Source organism: Archocentrus centrarchus, chromosome 16, assembly GCF_007364275.1.
Source record: "Archocentrus centrarchus isolate MPI-CPG fArcCen1 chromosome 16, fArcCen1, whole genome shotgun sequence".
Classification (NCBI taxonomy): Eukaryota; Metazoa; Chordata; class Actinopteri; order Cichliformes; family Cichlidae; genus Archocentrus; species Archocentrus centrarchus.
This window is the reverse complement of record NC_044361.1, coordinates 36,842,269-36,861,110: the sequence shown is the minus strand read 5'-3', so window position 1 is coordinate 36,861,110 and position 18,842 is coordinate 36,842,269. Positions and strand designations below refer to the sequence as shown.

Sequence of the window (18,842 nt, the reverse complement as noted above, 5' to 3'; positions counted from 1 at the left end):
TCTTTTTGTAGTGTATGTCCTGCATGAAAAAGTTGAGAAAGTTGCACTGAAATAAAACATTTGTCCTTCTCATAGTTTGCTTTTAGATTACCCGTAATACACTACAGAGTAACTATTAGCATTAGTTGTGTGCCACACATTGACATGCACAAACCATGTCAACATTTAATTTCTTGAGATCTGGTTACCTTACCAGCACCCCAAATATTGTAGACTTTATTGGCTTCTTAAACCTTTGTGGCCTCAGAAGAACACTTTTGATTTGAGTTAGCAGGTAGCATCTTTGAGTCCAGTATGCAGTTCTCCTCAATACATCTATGATGTGAATAATGAAAACACATTCTCTTCATGTTCTTTATTTGCTGACTTATGCATTTGAACCATTGAGCTACAGTCCAAAAATAGGTAATTTGGTAGCTAAATCAAATTATATTGTGGATTTCAAAAAACATGGAGGCCACATGAATTCTAGTGACTGTGCTAGTTAGGTTAGTTAGTATTAAGAAAAACTAGTTTATGTAGTGTTTCTCTTTTCACTCCATTATTATTTAAGCTGTAATTCCTGACTTCGCGCCATTACCCATAATTCATAGCGGAAGCTGGTAGTTTACTTCCGTTTGCGCTGTTGTTTACGGTTGCGGGCTTACACACTTGCCGTTCATTTAAAAATTTTGACACTGCAGTTTCTTTTACCTGGCCTAAATGGTACCACATCAGAGGTGGATACATTGCAAGGATGTTTTAAAAAGCAGCGAGGTAACAGTGCCTCACCCATCACTTGTGTAAATGACATGAAATTTTGGCCTGAAGTCAGCTACATCGACATTATCAGTTACCTTGTTTTTTCCGAAGGTGTTGATGGCGAGGAATCACGTAATTATAAGAGCACCAGATTACCTTCAAAGCAATAACATCAATAAAGTAATGCTGAACAAACAAGGCAACGTTGTTTTTGTTAAAGCTAAGCGCTTAGCATGGGTCATGCTAAGGGAAAGTGGAGTGGAGGAGACAGTCAGCTGTTCCTGTATTGCTGATTAGGGAAATCATGTAGTGATGCTGCAGCTATTCTGTGGAAGGTAAATCACTGATCTGGATATCAGAGTGTTTAGATCACTGACACAGAAACACTGGACTGGCCGAAGGCTGTGAATGGGGAGACACGCAGCTGTCATCCTGCTAACTGCTACGTGTTTACATGAAACTATGCATTGGTTAAGCTTTGTGTAGGCTGTATGCTGTAGTGTCACACTATAAATAAAATAACATAAAAAAATAAGAGGCTGTACATTAAAGGAAAACTTAAAACATAAGTAAAAATACAGTAATAGGATGTGCAACTGGGTAGTATAATTTGGGGGAAAAAGAACAAATTTACAGAATAAAATAATTTGAAAAAATGTACAGACTGATGTAGTGACAACCGACAACAGCACAAGTTGAATCCGAGCTCATGTTCCAACTAATAAAGCTGCACGTTACAGCACAAAGTAACCAAACTTTGTCATTAACTCTGGCACTAATTTTGGGTAACTGGAAGTATAAAAACCATACAGCGGAAGTAGCAGTCTGTCATGGCAGCCTACATATGCTCTTCCAGAAACTAGTGGATTGGATCCAGTCACCCAACCAAATGACTGACTTCAGGTGTTCCAGTCACTGCAGACTGCTTCTTCAAATATTTGTGAAAGAATGGGTCGCTCTCAGGAGCGTAGGGTGGCATAGGATGCCACCTGTGCAACAAGTCCAGTCGTGAAATTTCCTCACTACTAAATATTCCACAGTCAGCTGTTAGTGGTATTAGAACAAAGTTGAAACGATTGGGAATGACAGCAACTCAGCCATGATACATGGTATGCAATATTACATGGCCTACCATATTACATGGTAGGCCATGTAATGTGACTGAGTGGGGTCAGCATGTGCTGAGGTGCATAGTGCACAACGGTCACCAACTTTCTGCAGATTCAATTGCTGCAGACCTCCAAACTTCATGTGGCCTTCAGATTAGTTCAAGAACAGTGCACAAAGAGCTTCATGGAATGGGTTTCCATGGACGAGCAGCTGCATCCAAGCCTTACATCACCAAGCACAAAGCAAAGCTTTGGATGCAGAGGTGTGAAGCACTCTGCCACTGAACTCTAGAGCAGTGAAGACGTGTTCTCTGGAGGGATGAGTCTGAGTTTGATGGTTGCCAGGAGAGTGGTACTTGTCTGACTGCATTGTGACGTCACAAATGTACTTCTGTAAAAATGGTCAAAAATTCCCATGAACACATTCCTAAACCTTGTGAAAAACTTTCCCAGGACAGTTGTACCTGTTACAGCTGCAAAGGGTGGGCAAACATCATATCAAACCCTATGGATTAAGAATGTGATGTCACTTAAGTTCATATGCGTGTGAAGGCAGATGAACGAATACTTTTGGCGATATATAATGTGATTCCAAAAAAGCAATTTATAAGACTTTGGACCAGATCCCAGGAAAGTTTCTAAAAGCGGTTAGCTAAGGGCTGCTAACCAGCAGACAGTAGACAGTGACAGTACACTGACTGCTGTTTGGCTTCAAACTCCATTATTAATTGTAGTTTAGACCCCTAAACTCCAATTAGGTGTTTCATCTTCTCAAATACAGACTGAATATAAGATCATTGTGGCCATTAGGCTGTCACTCATTTATCACCACCCTGATGTTTCCTTCTTCTGCTTTGAAACTGGACTTCACAATCTTCACAATCAGTCTTTAACTTGGAAGTCTGTGAGGAATGACTGAGCCAGCCTCAAAAGGCTAATAGAACAACTGCAGTTTTGGCACTTCTGCTTTGGCTTTATTTTTTGCTTCAGAGGTTGCTGATTGGTTTCCAAATTGCATGTCTACAGACAGATGGTGCTATGTTATTGGTTTTGTAAGTGTGACAACATTTGTAATTACTGATCAAACAAGGGGAATGCAGTTTAGCTTCAAGTGTCCCAGAGAATCAGCTCATTTACATCGGACATCAATACATCTCCACTGTCTTTTCTAATAGTATTAGAGATAAAGTCTGGGATGCCAGAGTAGTACTGCTGCAGTCAGAATGCACTGGCTTCATAGCTGGTTTCACTGCTTGTAGAAAGTGTCCTAAATAACAGTACTCCCATCCATCCTGTGCCCTAGTCCCTATAATCATTTCTTCTGGAAGCTAAGATGTGAATAAGGACAGCTATGATCTTAATTCACTTTGTAGGGCAGAGGAGAGCCATGCAAGCATCTAACAAATGCACAATAATAAAGCACCAGTTTAAACTAATGAAGCCGTACATTTGTTTCCATTATCCTTGTGCCCCAGTTAAAGCAATTAGACGACAGTATAAAAACACTCATGCCTGCTGCATTCCTGAGGTGGTTGCAGATCCAAAGTGAACTGCTCGTGTGGTCGATGTGGGACTCTGCAGTACAGACACGATCAAATCTGTGCAGATTAATGTGCTCGGATTGATCTGAGTGCATAAAGACACATATGACAGAGTGGAGCTCACGAGTTCACTGCTGCGGGATTTAGATTATTGATGCAGGGCCCGGATAGCTCTGATATCTCTAATCCCACAGATCTCTTTACTCCCAGACATGCTCTATTGTGAGTTGGATTGTGGCAGAAGAGGGCTGCGGGATATCATAGTGATGCTCAGGTTTTCGGACATGCAGAGAGTTGGTGTGACAGAGGAGGATGCTGGGACAGGGTGAGATGGAGGCAGATGATCTGCTGTGGCGCCCCCTAAAGGAAGCAGCCGAAAGAATGGGAAAAAAGGACCTCAGTTTTTGTAAAGAAAAGGTTGCAGATATATTTGGTATATTTATGATAACAGTAGAAGGTCCCACAGTTATATTTTTTACATTTTTATTATGATATGGTAAACGTGGCTACAATACAGAAATACTGCATGAAAAACACTTGCACACCAAATTCTGTCGTGCTTTTTTGTGAATTGTGTAGTGCTTTTCTGTTATATTGTATAAATGCCGTATTCATCTGGTATTTTGTGTCTAAACAATACGCTGTGATATTCCAAGGTGAAATGAAGAATAACCGCCGGGAAGCTGATGCTTTCCGGGGTGGGGGCGCCTCGACCTGCGTACAGTGGATGGGTCTTGTAGAGGGCAGCAGCCTCAAGCTGGAGCGCCGAGAGCAGCCCGGTCCCCGGAAAGGTATTCGTATTCGAAAAATTATTCCTCCTCCTCCAACACATTGGAAGGCGGCGCTGGCAAGCTGACAGTCACACTCTGAGACCAATAGCAACGCGGTGCTCCCCGGGAGCCCTCCAATCCCAGCATCCAGGGCGGGGTATGAGGGGGTCGAAACCGGAGAGAGAATCCCAAAAATGACATCTAGATTGTGGTGGAGCTGGGAGCGACCGGGACTGTGAGAAAAGAAAAAGAAGTCAGATCTTGCGTTTGTTAGGAGCTTACCAAGAACGGCGCGCAGCGGAATTACGCATGCTTTCCACTTTGGATGCCTCAGCGCGGGCTTTGCTGCCTCTTTTGGAAATGTAGTTGCATTCTTGAGTCAATCTCAAGAAAGCATTTGTTCTCACTAGTTGATGAGAGAAGTGAGAGCCGCTGAGGCTCCGTTTCCTGCGTTTGCTAGCGCGCTGCAGCTGGGCTGAAGAAGCCCCGCAGGGCTGACTGAACACCGGTCCTCCTCCTCCTCCTCTTTCGTCTCCGCTTGAAACCCACAGCTAGTCCGCTGCCAAAGTCGGTGGGAGAGAAATAATAATAATAATAATAATAATAATAATAATAATAATAATAATAATAATAATAATAATAATAACAACAACAATAATGTGCGACCTGATGCCAGCCTCTCAACCCCCGGAGAAAATCGGCAAAATGAAAAAGTTGAGGAGAACTTTGTCTGAGAGTTTCCGGAGTATTGGTGAGTAACGCGTCCCATTTTCCTGCAAAAACACTGACAGTTGTGAAATGTCTCCAGCAGCAGAAACAGCAGCTCAGGCTGAGATGATGTCTGGACACAGTTTGGGGTTAGCGGCCATGGAAAAACCACATCAGTTCAGCTTGTTCGTGGATTTAAGCGCAGTGCACTTCGGTCCTTTTTGGAGACTGACAGCTTAGCGGTAGATTTAAAGAAATGATCACATCAGTCAAGTTTCTCCTGCGCTGTGAGGACAGGGTTCAGTGATAGATTCCCCACTGCTGACCAGGCGTTCACAGTTTCACACAAATAGTCTTTCTGTTGGTTTACAGTGTCATCATCGTCATCATCATCATAATCTTTATCCAGTGTGTTCCAGTCTCATTTATAACATGTGCTTTACATGAGCGTGAATTCAAACATATTGACAGGAACATCCTCTTGTTTGGGGGATAAATGCCCATTTGAGCTTCTCCGTTGTGAGGAGTGCCTCGGTCTCTGGGCTCCTGGTCTAACAACATCTGTATACATTTCAACTTGGACATTTTTCACTCTTCTCTCAAGTTTTCTGAGTGAAATGATGAATTGATTTATGGAAGACGCAGTTCGTCTCAGTTTCAGTTATTTCACTGAAGGTCCCAAAACAGAATGTTTCCGATTACTTTTATTTATTTTTTTGCAGTTTTTAAATCAGTCGGTATTAATAACATGTTTTGCATTAAGACCATCAATTCAGTTTATGCTCTGGGTTGTGATAAAAACAGATGAACTTTTCTCTTTGTTTGATTTGACACTGAGTGATGTTTCCTTACCTGATGCAGGTATCCTAACCAGGAACATGAGAACAGAGAGGCAGAAATAACAGAAGCCTGACAGCTGATAATAAGTGTGTTTATCCACAGAAACAAAAGATTTTTCATTGTTGAACAATCTGCTGATCATAATCATGCTTTTGTTTTTAAAGTGTCAAAAGTGAAATGTTTATTGTAGCCCAGGAGCTATTATTATTATCCCATAAAAACAAAGAAAGACTGGAAAAGGAATGACAATTTTATAAAAAAAAAAAAATATATATATATATATATATATATATATATACACACACACACACAAACACACAGTCCCATCATCTATCAGTATTTCGGAGCTCAACTGTTCCCATGTGGAAGCAATATTATTTTCATGATATTTTTCCTGCATGAAACAGTAGTGATCTGCTCTCTTTACCTCAAGTACATGACTTCAGCACTCTTTTTAATGGCGAGTTCTTATTCAGATCTTAGATCACGTTCAGTCATTTCCTTATGAACACACACATTGTGCACGTCTTTGCCCGTGTACAAAGATCATGTTACTAATAACTCCTAATGTTACTAATGCACACACCCAGGTGTTTCTGCACCATTTTCTGTTGAGCATTTTCAAATGATTTCATTCAGTACTTACTCATATTTGATCTTTTTCAGAGATGAAGTTGCAGATGTATTGATTAACTCCAGCCATGCAGCTGTGTAACTTTTATCCTCGCTTTCCTCTATCTGTTTTTTAAAAATATGGTTTGTCTCCAATAATTAGGGATACACAATATATGGGCAATACATGATTTTTAATAAGTGTTATTGCTCTAATATAATAATTTTGGTTAACAATTATGTCATTAATGCAATGAAATGATTAGTGAAAGGGCCTATTGACCACATACTTGGTACCTGATGGTGTGCTTGAAGTGAAGGTTATTATTTCTTGAGAAAAAAGGGCCACAAGGCAGGAACAATGAGACCCTGACAGAGTGCAAAGAGCAGAAGAACAAGGGCAAAGAGATCCAAAAATCAGCTGTTTTTGTAGCTGCTTTCAGTCAGGGTGTCTCACTTTAGTTATGGAGGCTTCCTACGAGTCTGTGCCCTACCCAGGGGCTCGTGGTCTCATAATCCATTCATGGATAACACAGTGCATGCTCCAGACTAGAAATGCGGCTTTAAAGCTGGTCCTGTGCTCTGCACCCTGCGTTGCTGTCAGTTTACACGAGGACGGGGCTGAGCTCCTCACAGACCAGAGTGGACACAGCTGAAACAGACTTTGGGGTACAGTTTACTCAGGTTGACAGTGACGAGACTGGTTTTTCCATATGTGCAACAAATTTGCCAGTCATGAAGATGTTAGTCAAAGGACCCATTCACCTGTTGGACAAGCAGAACTGATGTGGACTGTTAGGAGAGAGCATATTTCTCCCATATTAGCTTCTTTTCTTTGGCTTTCTGTTAACATCAGAATTGGATTTAAAATCCTCACAAACAAAATCTTGAATAATCAGACCTCATAGTACCGTATTATCCTAATAGAGCACTTTGCTTTCAGACTGCAGCCTCACTCTCTCTGCTCTCTTCTCTCTCCCATCAAACCAACTGCTCTCGGGAGATTGCTGCCCTCCCTGAGCCTGGAGGTTTCTTTCTTTTAAAAGGGAGTTTTTTACTTCCAACTGTTGTCACGTGCTTGCTCATAGAGGGTCATCTGATTGTTGGGATTTTCTCTGTATTATTGTAGAGTCTTTACCTTACAATGTAAAGCGCCTTGAGGCGACTGTTTGTTGTGAATAAATACAATTTTAAAAAATAAATTGGATTGAAATTGAATAATAAATATCTAGACATGTTTAGCCCCAGCAAATACATAAATGTTGGTTATTGTTATCTTGCCTGAAGTCCAAATCAGTGCATCTCTACTAATAATGATGCTAAAGTAACTTCATGTGACACACACACACACACACACACACACACACACACACACACACACACACACACACACACACACACACACACACACACACACACACACACACACACTTCAGTTCAGTGACCTTCGAAGCAGTGTGTGACAAAGAACAGCTGATGTAGAGTAAGAAAAAATGAGAGATGAACAGCAGTGAGTTTGGGTCAGTGTTGCAGCAGAAAGAGAGATTGGCATTGACTTTTCTGCTGTGCCGACGGTCGTCTCCTATTGGCCGTCTCTCCTCCCATCTAAATCAACACATCTGAGCATTGATCAGCACCTCGCCTTGCTCCACGGATGCTTTAACAAAGCGCATTCAAGACAGCTGTATTCTTTACATCCTTATAGCAGTGTTGATCCAACAGGTCTCCAAGGACAGCACTGAAATTATAGTACTGTGCAGCATAATGCATTGTGGGTATTTTCATCTGAACAGCCTCAAGCCTGGCTGATGGGCTGATGCAGGGTTTGTCAACCTTTTCTGAATAGTGACCTCAGTTTTGAACCTCATGAGAGCAGTCATTAGTAAAATATTAGCTGTGTTTTCAAGATCATGAAGAAAGATTGGAGATGGCTACTGTACAAACAAGATTGCAGACCACTGCCATGGACCTCACCTGACCTCCAATGAGTGTGTTGTTCTTTTTCACCAATTCATATTACATTAGTGGTAGTGCCACCAGGCAGCAGCTTAGTTGCTTATGCTCATTGCTACATGCTGATGCAATTGCTGGAATCCAATAGCATCTGTTTGCACTGGCATTAGACAGCAGGCAGAAGATCAAAAAAGGGGGCGTTCTACCTTTGGATCAGCAAAGCCTTCAGTGACCTTCAAATTTTAAATTTTGCCTTCCTGCAGTTTTAGCAGTTAAAATTTGTTAGTGAACTGATGACCTTGGAACTACAGGGGGTATCGCTTCATTGAAGGGAATTACAGAGGTTCCTCCTCCCTCATTACTCCTAAAGAGGTGCCCTTGAGCAAGGCAATTAACCCCCAACAGCTGCTCAGTGGCCAGCAGATCAGAGTGGGGCTGCGGCTTCAAGCTGTTAATGTGTGATTAAGAGTATGGCCACACTAACGCTGCTCAGACAGACAGGCGTGCTGTGAAAAACCACATTCTTCACATTCATCTCAATGAGACCGTGCAGTGGGGAACGTGGATGGCACTGATTCCAAGATTCATCACAGATGGCTCACAATGATCCACAGGGTCCCATCTCCTACATTCTGCCCAGGCTGTCACTGAAAGCTAAGAACACAATCAACCTGTGGGGAAAGTTGTGGATATGTACAGTAGCCAAATAGACAATTACAAGTTCTGATCTTTTTTATCTAAAAATGTCAGATTGGGATTTTAAGTGATTAAATGTGCAACATTATGATTTGATTTTAACATCATGAGACTTTTCCCAACTTTCTCAGTTGACGTTGGTGTGGAGTGATGCTCCCTCCCAAGTGCCTTGCCTAAATGCCAAAGTTGGTTAAAAGTAGCTTAGAAGCCCGTTAATGATTAACATTAGGCTAACAAATGACCATCTCCCTGCACACCAAACCCTACATGGGAACAAAAACACTGTAGCTTTCTATAGTAATTTGTTAGGGCCACTTCTGGAGAGCAAGGACGTTTTTTTTTTTTTAATCTAGCTTTTAATAACAGGTACAACCAATTTGTGTTAGCAGGTAAATTAATGTTAGTTTAGCATTAGCGATATGAAAGTGACTTTTGTCTTATGAAGCTCCTCTGTGCAACCTGCCTTTTGGGGAAAACTACATTAATAGGGCTTTATAGATTCTTGGAGGTATCTTTCCATTTCTGGAATCAAATTTGATACTGAGCTTTCTAGTATGTGGTGTTTGCTAATGCTAGTTTGCCTGCTTCTACAGAAAAATGACAAACGTTTCACATACCCAAATACTGACTTGAGTTGAGTAAGGTCAGCTACTTCATCCAAAATCCGGGGGGTGGTCTGGTAACTTAGCTGGCCTTTTTCAAATTACTTTATACGCTAACATTACGAAGTAACCACAGGTGTACTGCTGCTGGAGCACAATGAAGCAACATGTATTTACAGTCAGCTATTCAAATCAAATATATTCAAATTCAAATGTCACTAATGCCTGAGCCCAACTCCTGAAAAACAACCCCACAACATGATCCACCCTCCACCCAACTTTACACTTGGCACAATGCAGTTAGACAAGTACCGTTCTCCTGGCAACCGCCAAAACCCAGACCCATCCACTGGATTGCCAGATGGAGAAGAATGATTTGTCCCGAGAACATGTCTCCACTGCTCTAGAATCCAGTGGTGGTGTGCCTTACACCACTGTATCCAACACTTTGCATTGTTCTTGATGATGTGAGGCTTGGATGCAGCTGCTCGGCCATAGAAACGCATTCCATGAAGCTCTCTAACTGTTCTTGAGCTGATCTGAAGGCCACATGAAGTTTGGAGGTCTCCAGTGACTCTTCAAGTTGGTGACCTCTGTGCACTATGCTCCTCAGCATCCACTAACCCATTCTGTCATTTTATGTGACCTACCACTTCATGGCTGAGTTGTTGTCATTCCCAATCACTTCCACTTTGTTGCAATACCACTAAGAGTTGATTGTGGAAATTTCATGGTTGGACTTTTTACACAAGTGGCATCCTATCACGGTACCAGGCTGGAATTCACTGAGCTCCTGAGAGCGACCCATTCTTTCACAAATATTTGTAGAAGCAGTCTGCATGCCTAGGTGCTTGGTTTATACACCTGTGGCCGTGATTGGAACACCTGAATTTAGTGATTTCGATGGGTGAGTGAATACATAATACTTGTGGCAGTATAGTGTAACTGACTCATTGACTGCAATGTGTTTCTGCATTTATGAATTGGACAGCAGTTGTTTGCCAGCCTTTGACACTGTCTGAGAGTGACTGCAGTCAGTTTGAGTCAGACTGCGATTGTTTGGAGACAGGTTGCCTCCCACTAGGTGACCTGTGCAATTGCCTTGCAATCAAAAGTGGCCACACATTCAATTTCTGAGCGACCAGCTGGTCGCTGCAACTACTTGCAATCGGTCAAATGCAAAAAAATTAAATGAAATAATTGGGCAACAATCAATTTTATTTTATTTTATTTTAAGGTTGCTATCCTATTTTTACTCTACTGTGAGTAATTACAGAATGTGGTCTCACTTTCTTGCACATGGACTATCATGTGCAAGAAAGTGGAAGGCATTTTTCTATAATGCTGAAACATTCCTTTAATTCTAAGAGATTTTAGCAGATTGTGGGGGTTGAAATATCAGTTAATGGTTTTTGATGACATTATTTAGGAAATTGTTGCAGCTGTTGCTATTTAACAGCTAATTAGTCTATTAATCACCTTGAGATCTTAGAAACTGGAGTTCCTGGCTTCTCCTGTTTGTCAGCCTAAGCTAACACAACTTTAAGCAGTTACAGCACAAAGCTATCAGCAGTACTGTTAGCATTAGTTGCTTTAATTTAAAACAAATATTCACTAGACTGTGAGAAATGCATTTCTTTCTTTGTTACAACTTATCCAGGACTGAGACTCCATTGTCCACCTGCAGACTAATCCATTGTATTGAGTGTGGATTTGCAGCTGTGATGATGCTGTCTGAAGTGTGCCGTCTTTGGGGAGTGTGTGTGTGCGTGTGTCTGTGTGTGTACTTATCCTGTGAGGAGAAGGAAGCAGTGGTTTCACGGCTCAGTGGCCGGGCTGACAATGCTTCCAAACACTCGCTCTGACATAAATAAGTCATTTTACCTGGAAGCACCACCTCCTCAGCACCAGATCACACTCTGTTTTAGCTATCTGTGCTGCCTTTGTCCTTAGACACAAACATAATCATCATGAGGAAGTAATAACTAAAAAAATCACTGATCTATAAATAATACTCTTGACAAGCTCCTTCTGCTGGGAGAGGGAAATCAAAAATCAAAGCTGCAGAAGCAGCACAGTAGGCAGTGTTGTTTAATCCCCCTTTCATAAATATGAAGAATATTGATGTCAAATGCAATCATGTCTTCTCCTGAAATTAACATGAGGAACCTAGCTGATTGTCAGTGTGGGTTTAGATGTAGGATATAATTCAGTAGCTTCTTACATCTTACAGATTTAGTTCATAAATGTCACACTTTATTATGAAAAGGAAACCCATTGGCTCTGAATGTAATCCAGTCAGTGTAATTGGAAAACAGTTTTCTTGTATGTAGAAGGAAATCCTGTAATGTTAGTGTAATGCTGTGTGTAGTCTCTGTGCAGTCAGCAATGCGTTAGAGCCGGACTGATTTATTGGTGGGCCGATATCATTGGCAAATATTAGCTGTTTGCCGGTCTGTCGGTATCAGCATTTACAGGTATAACAGCCCATAAATTAAAATTTAAGAAGTAAATAAGAGGTGGGAGAAACACCCTTCAGCCATGTGATGAGTGTTGATGTTGCATATTTTGCCTATCAGACAGGGCGCTCTGCAGCTTCCCTGTTGGCAGCACATTTGGAACATCACAAACAACCACCTGATGCATAAACAATGCATAACTGCACATAGCACATAATATGGAAATCCTTGCATGTTTCATGTGTTTCATATTGACCAATATATCAGAATATTGGATTTTTAAAAATCCTTGTCACTCCAATGATTAGGATTTCATTCATATACAGTAATTGTATATGCTTTGAGTAATTGTATAAAATTGTATAAAAATTACATAAACGTTTAACCTAAACATAACCTGATTAACCCTAACCACAGAAAATGCCCATAAATCTTGGGCCGCACTGGAGAAGTGAGCTGCTACCAGGTCACAGAGAGCTCCTGTTCAGTGCAGCCTACACCGCCGCTGCTTTAATCAGTGCAGACCTGATTCCTGACACGTCATCACAGTTCAGATTTTTTTGTTGCTCTGCATCTCTTCCATTATACCTTTTTATTTCTTCACAACATGCCAACAGACTCTTTGTCTGATCCTGTCTTCCTTTCTTGTTTTTTGCAGCTTTCAAGAAGGAGGACAGCGGCTTTGATGAGGTAGGTTGAAAACAAGTCATTTTTAGGGAGCCTATGACATCACTGGCCCACTTTCACGGTTATACTGTAGCACTGGCTGGGGTTTTTCATTAAAATTATTCTTCAAGGTCTTGCTGGCCAGATGTTGTCAGGAAAGACTGCACTGCAGCTGATTTTTTTTTTTTTTCGATGTGGATCCTGTTGTAACTATGTGCATATGGTGTGTAATATATTCATGTCTGGAGCTCTCATCTCTGAGTTGTCCCTCAGGGTCAGTTACCATCACAGAGCTCCTCTGGCCTGCCAAATGAGGCACCAACCAAATTCTGTCTGTGTGAGTATATGCAGGCTTCCAGAGAGCATCCTATAAGCATCTCGAGCCCTGATTGTTCCCACTACTGCAGTAAAAATGGATCAAACCTCCTCTTTCTTATAATTCTGTTCATGAAAAAATGATGCATTTACATCTCCTTGTTCTTTTTCTGCAGAAACACAAACAAATTAACCACTTTGTGTTTCTGCTGTTCTACACAAAGGTGTGTGATACTATAAAAACACCTCCGCTCCCCTCCCCTGCCCCAGTCTTAGTGTTGAATTCAAATTAAATGCACAAAAAGACGTGTGATATTTGAAGGTGCCAGGAGGACGGCGTAATAGCAGCAGTTTAGTCATTAAATAACTGCATTTATGTGTCTCTGCTGACTGAGGCCGTGGATAAACAGCAGAGTTAAGACACGATTACTGTGGATATATCAGATGAGCTGCTGTATTTTGCCAGCAAATGTGCTAATTTCCTATAGGATCTGTGTTTGCAAACACATGTTCACATGACTAAAAATGTATGCAGTGCATATTTTACAGCATGTGTGATGAGTTTCTGGGAACTCAAAAAATATTCACTTGTTTTTCTTTGTCTCTCTGAACTGAGTTATGAAAGCAGTTTTTTCCCACAGATCTAGATTCTATTTGTGGCAGAGGGTGTGTGTGTGTGTGTGTGTGTGTGTGTGTGTGTGTGTGTGTGTGTGTGTGTGTGTGTGTGTACTTTTTCTGATTATAAGTTTCTTTTCTGAGAACCAATCCAATCTGATGGTAATTGTGTATCATACCATGCAGCGTCCCATCCAGTGATTTCATCTATGACGATAACAAAACCTCCTACACAGTGTATACTGTGTATCTCATGATTCTACATCAGTGAGATAGTAATAATGTAACATGAAGTCATAATGCAGCTGTAATCTGCTTACTTATGTCTTATGTAGACTTGCTTGGCTTTGTTTTGCTTTGCTCTCCATGACCATGCTCACTAACTTTATCTACACACTGGGCCCATTAAAGTACTTAAACATTACAAAAAGGCACTGAAAGAAGTGAGTGAACCAGATCAGAGGAGGTGATGACTGTCAAACCAGAACAGTAAGTGAAAGTGAGAAAAATGCTCAGTGAGAGTTCTTAGGTCTCTGATTTTGAGCTGACATTACGCACACTTACATGAACCACTGATGTTCACCTGAAGGTCTTTTACTGTAGCTTCAGTACAGAGATCAGCAACCTTTATTTGCCCCCCAAAAATTTATATGCAGCTGCAACCCCAACAGGTTGATTGTGTTCTTAGCTTGGGCCCTATAACGAAGGGGAGACAGCCTGTTAGGTACAGATCTGTCTATAGATTACTCATAGATATAAATTAAAATCTTTTAATAACTCTGCAGTGAGCTTTCTGCGACTACTTGGTATTTAGCTTGTATTCATTGCAAACATGTATTGTCTCTCAGCATTATATATTATGTTATGTTATTGTTCTTGCAGAAGCTTGTGTAGCAAGCAAATTAAAGTGATCTGGCAGCCCCAGTGACTTCACGGACCACACCTATCTTTGAACTTGGCCTTCATTTTGCTTGTAAGCTTGTGACAGTATCAAAATCTGCCCAGAGACAGCCAGACATACAAATACCTGCCAGAGTACTTGGACCTGCCCCTGATGCCACTATAACTGTCTCTAAGACCACATTTTTCTCCTGTAAGACCCAGAGAGAGACTAATCAGGTGAAAACAATACCCGCCATGCTGTAGATGGTATTGTTTTTTTGACTCACCCTGTAGATGATTTGTTTTGTCCCAGCAACACTGGCCTGGAGCTATTTTGCAGGCCTGTACAACATATTGATTTCTTGCACATTCTCCTTCAGACTGCTGTTGTAAGCAGCTGGTTGATGAGGGAGTCAATAGGTCTCCGAATTCTGGGGTGTTGTTTCTATGACAAGGAAATCCTGCTCGGCTGCTCTTTTGACTTAAAGTAACAGTGACTGTTGAGCACTGCTGCACCTGCTGCAGATGGCTACCTAAAGCTGTGTACTTCACAAGGCACAAGGTTTCTGAGCTTTGGAGATCTATTGTCTGCTGCAGCATTGCTCAATGAATAAGTGATAAGACAGCAGGATGCTTTGCATTGCTGTTGCTGAGGTTGGCTCACATGGAAGTTCCCTTTATTTATTCCATGTGACAGACCAGCTGAGATCCACAACTGCTGAGCTGGGCTTTAAGGGCAAAAACATCTGGGTATGTCTGAATTGTCATTCAGCTTTCAGAAGCTGATCCAGGTCGTCCCAGTGATTGTGTTAACCATTTTCATTTGTGGTCTAACCAGTGCCTGTTTTACTGTATGTGGAAGCAGCAGTTGCATTTACTTAAAGTAATTATGATTTTTGACACAAAGCAATGCACTATTAAAACCGCTACTGTTTCTTCATGTTGCCTCAGGGGGAAAAACTGAACTGAAACCTGCTGTGGTCCAGCAGACACATTTCCAACAGGAAGACTGACACACAGGGGTTGGACAATGAAACTGAAACACCTGTCATTTTAGTGTGGGAGGTTTCATGGCTAAATTGGACCAGCCTGGTGGCCAGTCTTCATTAATTGCACACTGCACCAGTAATAGCAGAGTGTGAAGGTCCAATTAGCAGAGTAAGAGCACAGTTTTGCTCAAAATATTGCAATGCACACAACATTATGGGTGACATACCAGAGTTCAAAAGAGGACAAATTGTTGGTGCACGTTTTGCTGGTGCATCTGTGACCAAGACAGCAAGTCTTTGTGATGTATCAAGAGTCACGGTATCCAGGGTAATGTCAGCATACCATCAAGAAGGACGAACCACATTCAGCAGGATTAACTGTGGGCGCAAGAGGAAGCTGTCTGAAAGGGATGTTCGGGTGCTAACCCGGATTGTATCCAAAAAACATAAAACCACGGCTTCCCAAATCACAGCAGAATTAAATGTACACCTCAACTCTCCTGTTTCCACCAAAACTGTCCGTCGGGAGCTCCACAGGGTCAATATACATGGCCGGGCTGCTATAGCCAAACCTTTGGTCACTCGTGCCAATGCCAAACGTCGGTTTCAATGGTGCAAGGAGCGCAAATCTTGGGCTGTGGACAATGTGAAACATGTATTGTTCTCTGATGAGTCCACCTTTACTGTTTTCCCCACATCCGAGGGTGTTACGGTGTGGAGAAGCCCCAAAGAAGCGTACCACCCAGACTGTTGCATGCCCAGAGTGAAGCATGGGGGTGGATCAGTGATGATTTGGGCTGCCATATCATGGCATTCCCTTGGCCCAATACTTGTGCTAGATGGGCGCGTCACTGCCAAGGACTACCGAACCATTCTGGAGGACCATGTGCATCCAATGGTTCAAACATTGTATCCTGAAGGCGGTGCCGTGTATCAGGATGACAATGCACCAATACACACAGCAAGACTGGTGAAAGATTGGTTTGATGAACATGAAAGTGAAGTTGAACATCTCCCATGGCCTGCACAGTGACCAGATCTAAATATTATTGAGCCACTTTGGGGTGTTTTGGAGGAGCGAGTCAGGAAACGTTTTCCACCACCAGCATCACGTCGTGACCTGGCCACTATCCTGCAAGAAGAATGGCTTAAAATCCCTCTGACCACTGTGCAGCATTTGTATATGTCATTCCCAAGATGAATTGACGCTGTATTGGCAGCAAAAGGAGGCCCTACACCATACTAATAAATTATTGTGGTCTAAAACCAGGTGTTTCAGTTTCATTGTCCAACCCCTGTATGTTGTTGAGTAGTTTAGTTTTCAGTGTTGACAAATGTGTGAGAGAGAGCAGCAGTGCAGACTGGGGGGGGCACCATCTTTGAGAAGGAATGCATATAGTGGTTTGTCACCTTTTATACCCCTTTCTCAACAAAAGCTTCAAAGCCTTAAACAAGTATTTGAGTGTTCTGGAGTGCGTGGGGAATGACTCATTAGTGACATAACACGGAAATGTGTTGGGAGAGTTGGATGTGGCACAACTACTGGCTCAGAAAGCATTCTTTTCCCCCCATAAACCTAAGTGATAAAATATGGTAGCCTTTACTGTTTAGATTATAAATTCTTTTAATCCACGGGGGACTTCATGTTGGAAAACCTCCCAAGGACCCAAACATGTGACTATTGTTTTTGTAACACACCATGTCAAGTCTACGGGAACCTGGATGCAGGGTCTGTGGGGGAGGGATATGCAAGTGGGCGCACGACTCGACACGAACTAAGAAGCTAGGAAACTTCTAGGAAACCAGGCTAGCAGCTTTCACTGAAGTGACAGAGGGGGCACTTTTGGGTCTGCTAAGCTGCTGTCCTTTAAACATTGATGGCATAACACCACTGTGTGAAAAAATAAATTAAAAAAAGCCTTCTCCTAAATCAGATTCTCATTGAAGAAATCTATAGAAGCTGGAGAAGCTGCAGCTGAGAATACTTCATTCATCATCATGATACTAGCTGCTCGGTAATTTAGCATGAACGTTCTAATCACTTCATTGATTATTCCATTTATAATCAGAGCTTTAGTGTTTGATACTTATTTACTTATGCTTTATTAATATGGTTTATTTGTTGATCACATGTTTCTGATTTACATGGATTTAATTTGACTTCCCAAAGGAATTTTATAACCTGATAAAGTCAGACTGACATTAGCTATAAAAGATTTGTGACAAACTGGAAGAATAAACTTGGAACTAGTTTGACTTAAGCTTCTGTATATGATTATGATGCTGGTTATAAAAGACCTTAAACATATCTGCTAAGCAGATCCAGCAGAGCTGGAACTAAAGAAGCTAATATTGACTCATAAACTGGCCCAGATGTTCAAATGTCTATCTATTCCTCTACTTCCAATCAAAAACAAACTGTACTAGTATCTGCTCTGAAATCCAGGTATTGTGTTATATTTTCTGTATCTGTCAATGACTCAGCTTACCAGTAATATAAGGTGGCAAATGTGAATGGGTGGTTCAAAAAGCTGATGTTCTGCAGGGACCAACAAGCCAACATCTACCAGGTCATCAGCAAACCACTTTGGGGTAGGATTTGGATTTAGTTGCATCCACATGGTCAGCAAAGAACAGTTTCAGTCACTTTCATATTAACTCTCATGTATGCATTCTGGCCTTATAGGTCATCTACTGTCAAGTTTTTGGCTTGTGAGCCACACATGAAATTATCCAAGGGGGGGAAACAATTTCAGTGGGAATGGAAACTGAAGATAAATTGAGGATTTTCAGCATTATGCACTTTAAACCTGGTGTGTCATCACACCAACCTCATCTGGGCTCATCCCAGTGATGTTCATGTCTATCATGACTGATGAATGCTGCATGTAAGATTTTCCCATCCCATCATGGAAGGCTTTATTTTTATTGGCAAAGGGACACGAGAGCTTGGATATCTCAGACATATATCTGGCGACAGGGCCATTTGTTAAGTTTCCTGAGATTATTTTGATAAGAAGATATGGCCTATGTTCTTGTTAAGGATGGGACTTTTGTGGTGAAGCGGACCATTGCTAGAAATGCCGTGGGAATTATACTCGGGCCATTTGCTATAAATGGGCCTTGCTGCTAAAGAAGAATGTAAAGAATCTGAGATGGGGAAAAAACTCCTTCCTGTCTTGCAACATGATGGCCTACAGCTACAGCATGCCTGGGAGTTTGGCTTATGTGGTTCTGCATGTGCAAGCTTACACCTTTTGTCATAGACAAATAGGCATAAGGTGGTTTACTGGTTTACTGTGTCTGTTGACTGATTATCATCAGTCAACAATAATTATGATGTT

The 18,842-nt window shown here is 41.6% G+C and overlaps 1 protein-coding gene across 2 annotated transcripts in view; it reads left to right on the top strand.

Moving 5' to 3' along the window:
• Window positions 1-4,311: 4,311 nt before the first annotated feature.
• cdk14 (cyclin dependent kinase 14) overlaps window positions 4,312-18,842 on the top strand; it is a 245,186-nt gene continuing 230,655 nt past the window's right edge. The window contains exons 1-2 of one of the 2 annotated variants that reach the window (XM_030749694.1): window positions 4,312-4,912; window positions 12,690-12,721. In XM_030749694.1, coding sequence (XP_030605554.1) covers window positions 4,819-4,912; window positions 12,690-12,721 — 126 coding nt within the window. In that variant the 5' untranslated portion in view covers window positions 4,312-4,818. The remainder of the gene's footprint in view (window positions 4,913-12,689; window positions 12,722-18,842) is intronic. The other variant, XM_030749695.1, reaches the window with a different exon arrangement.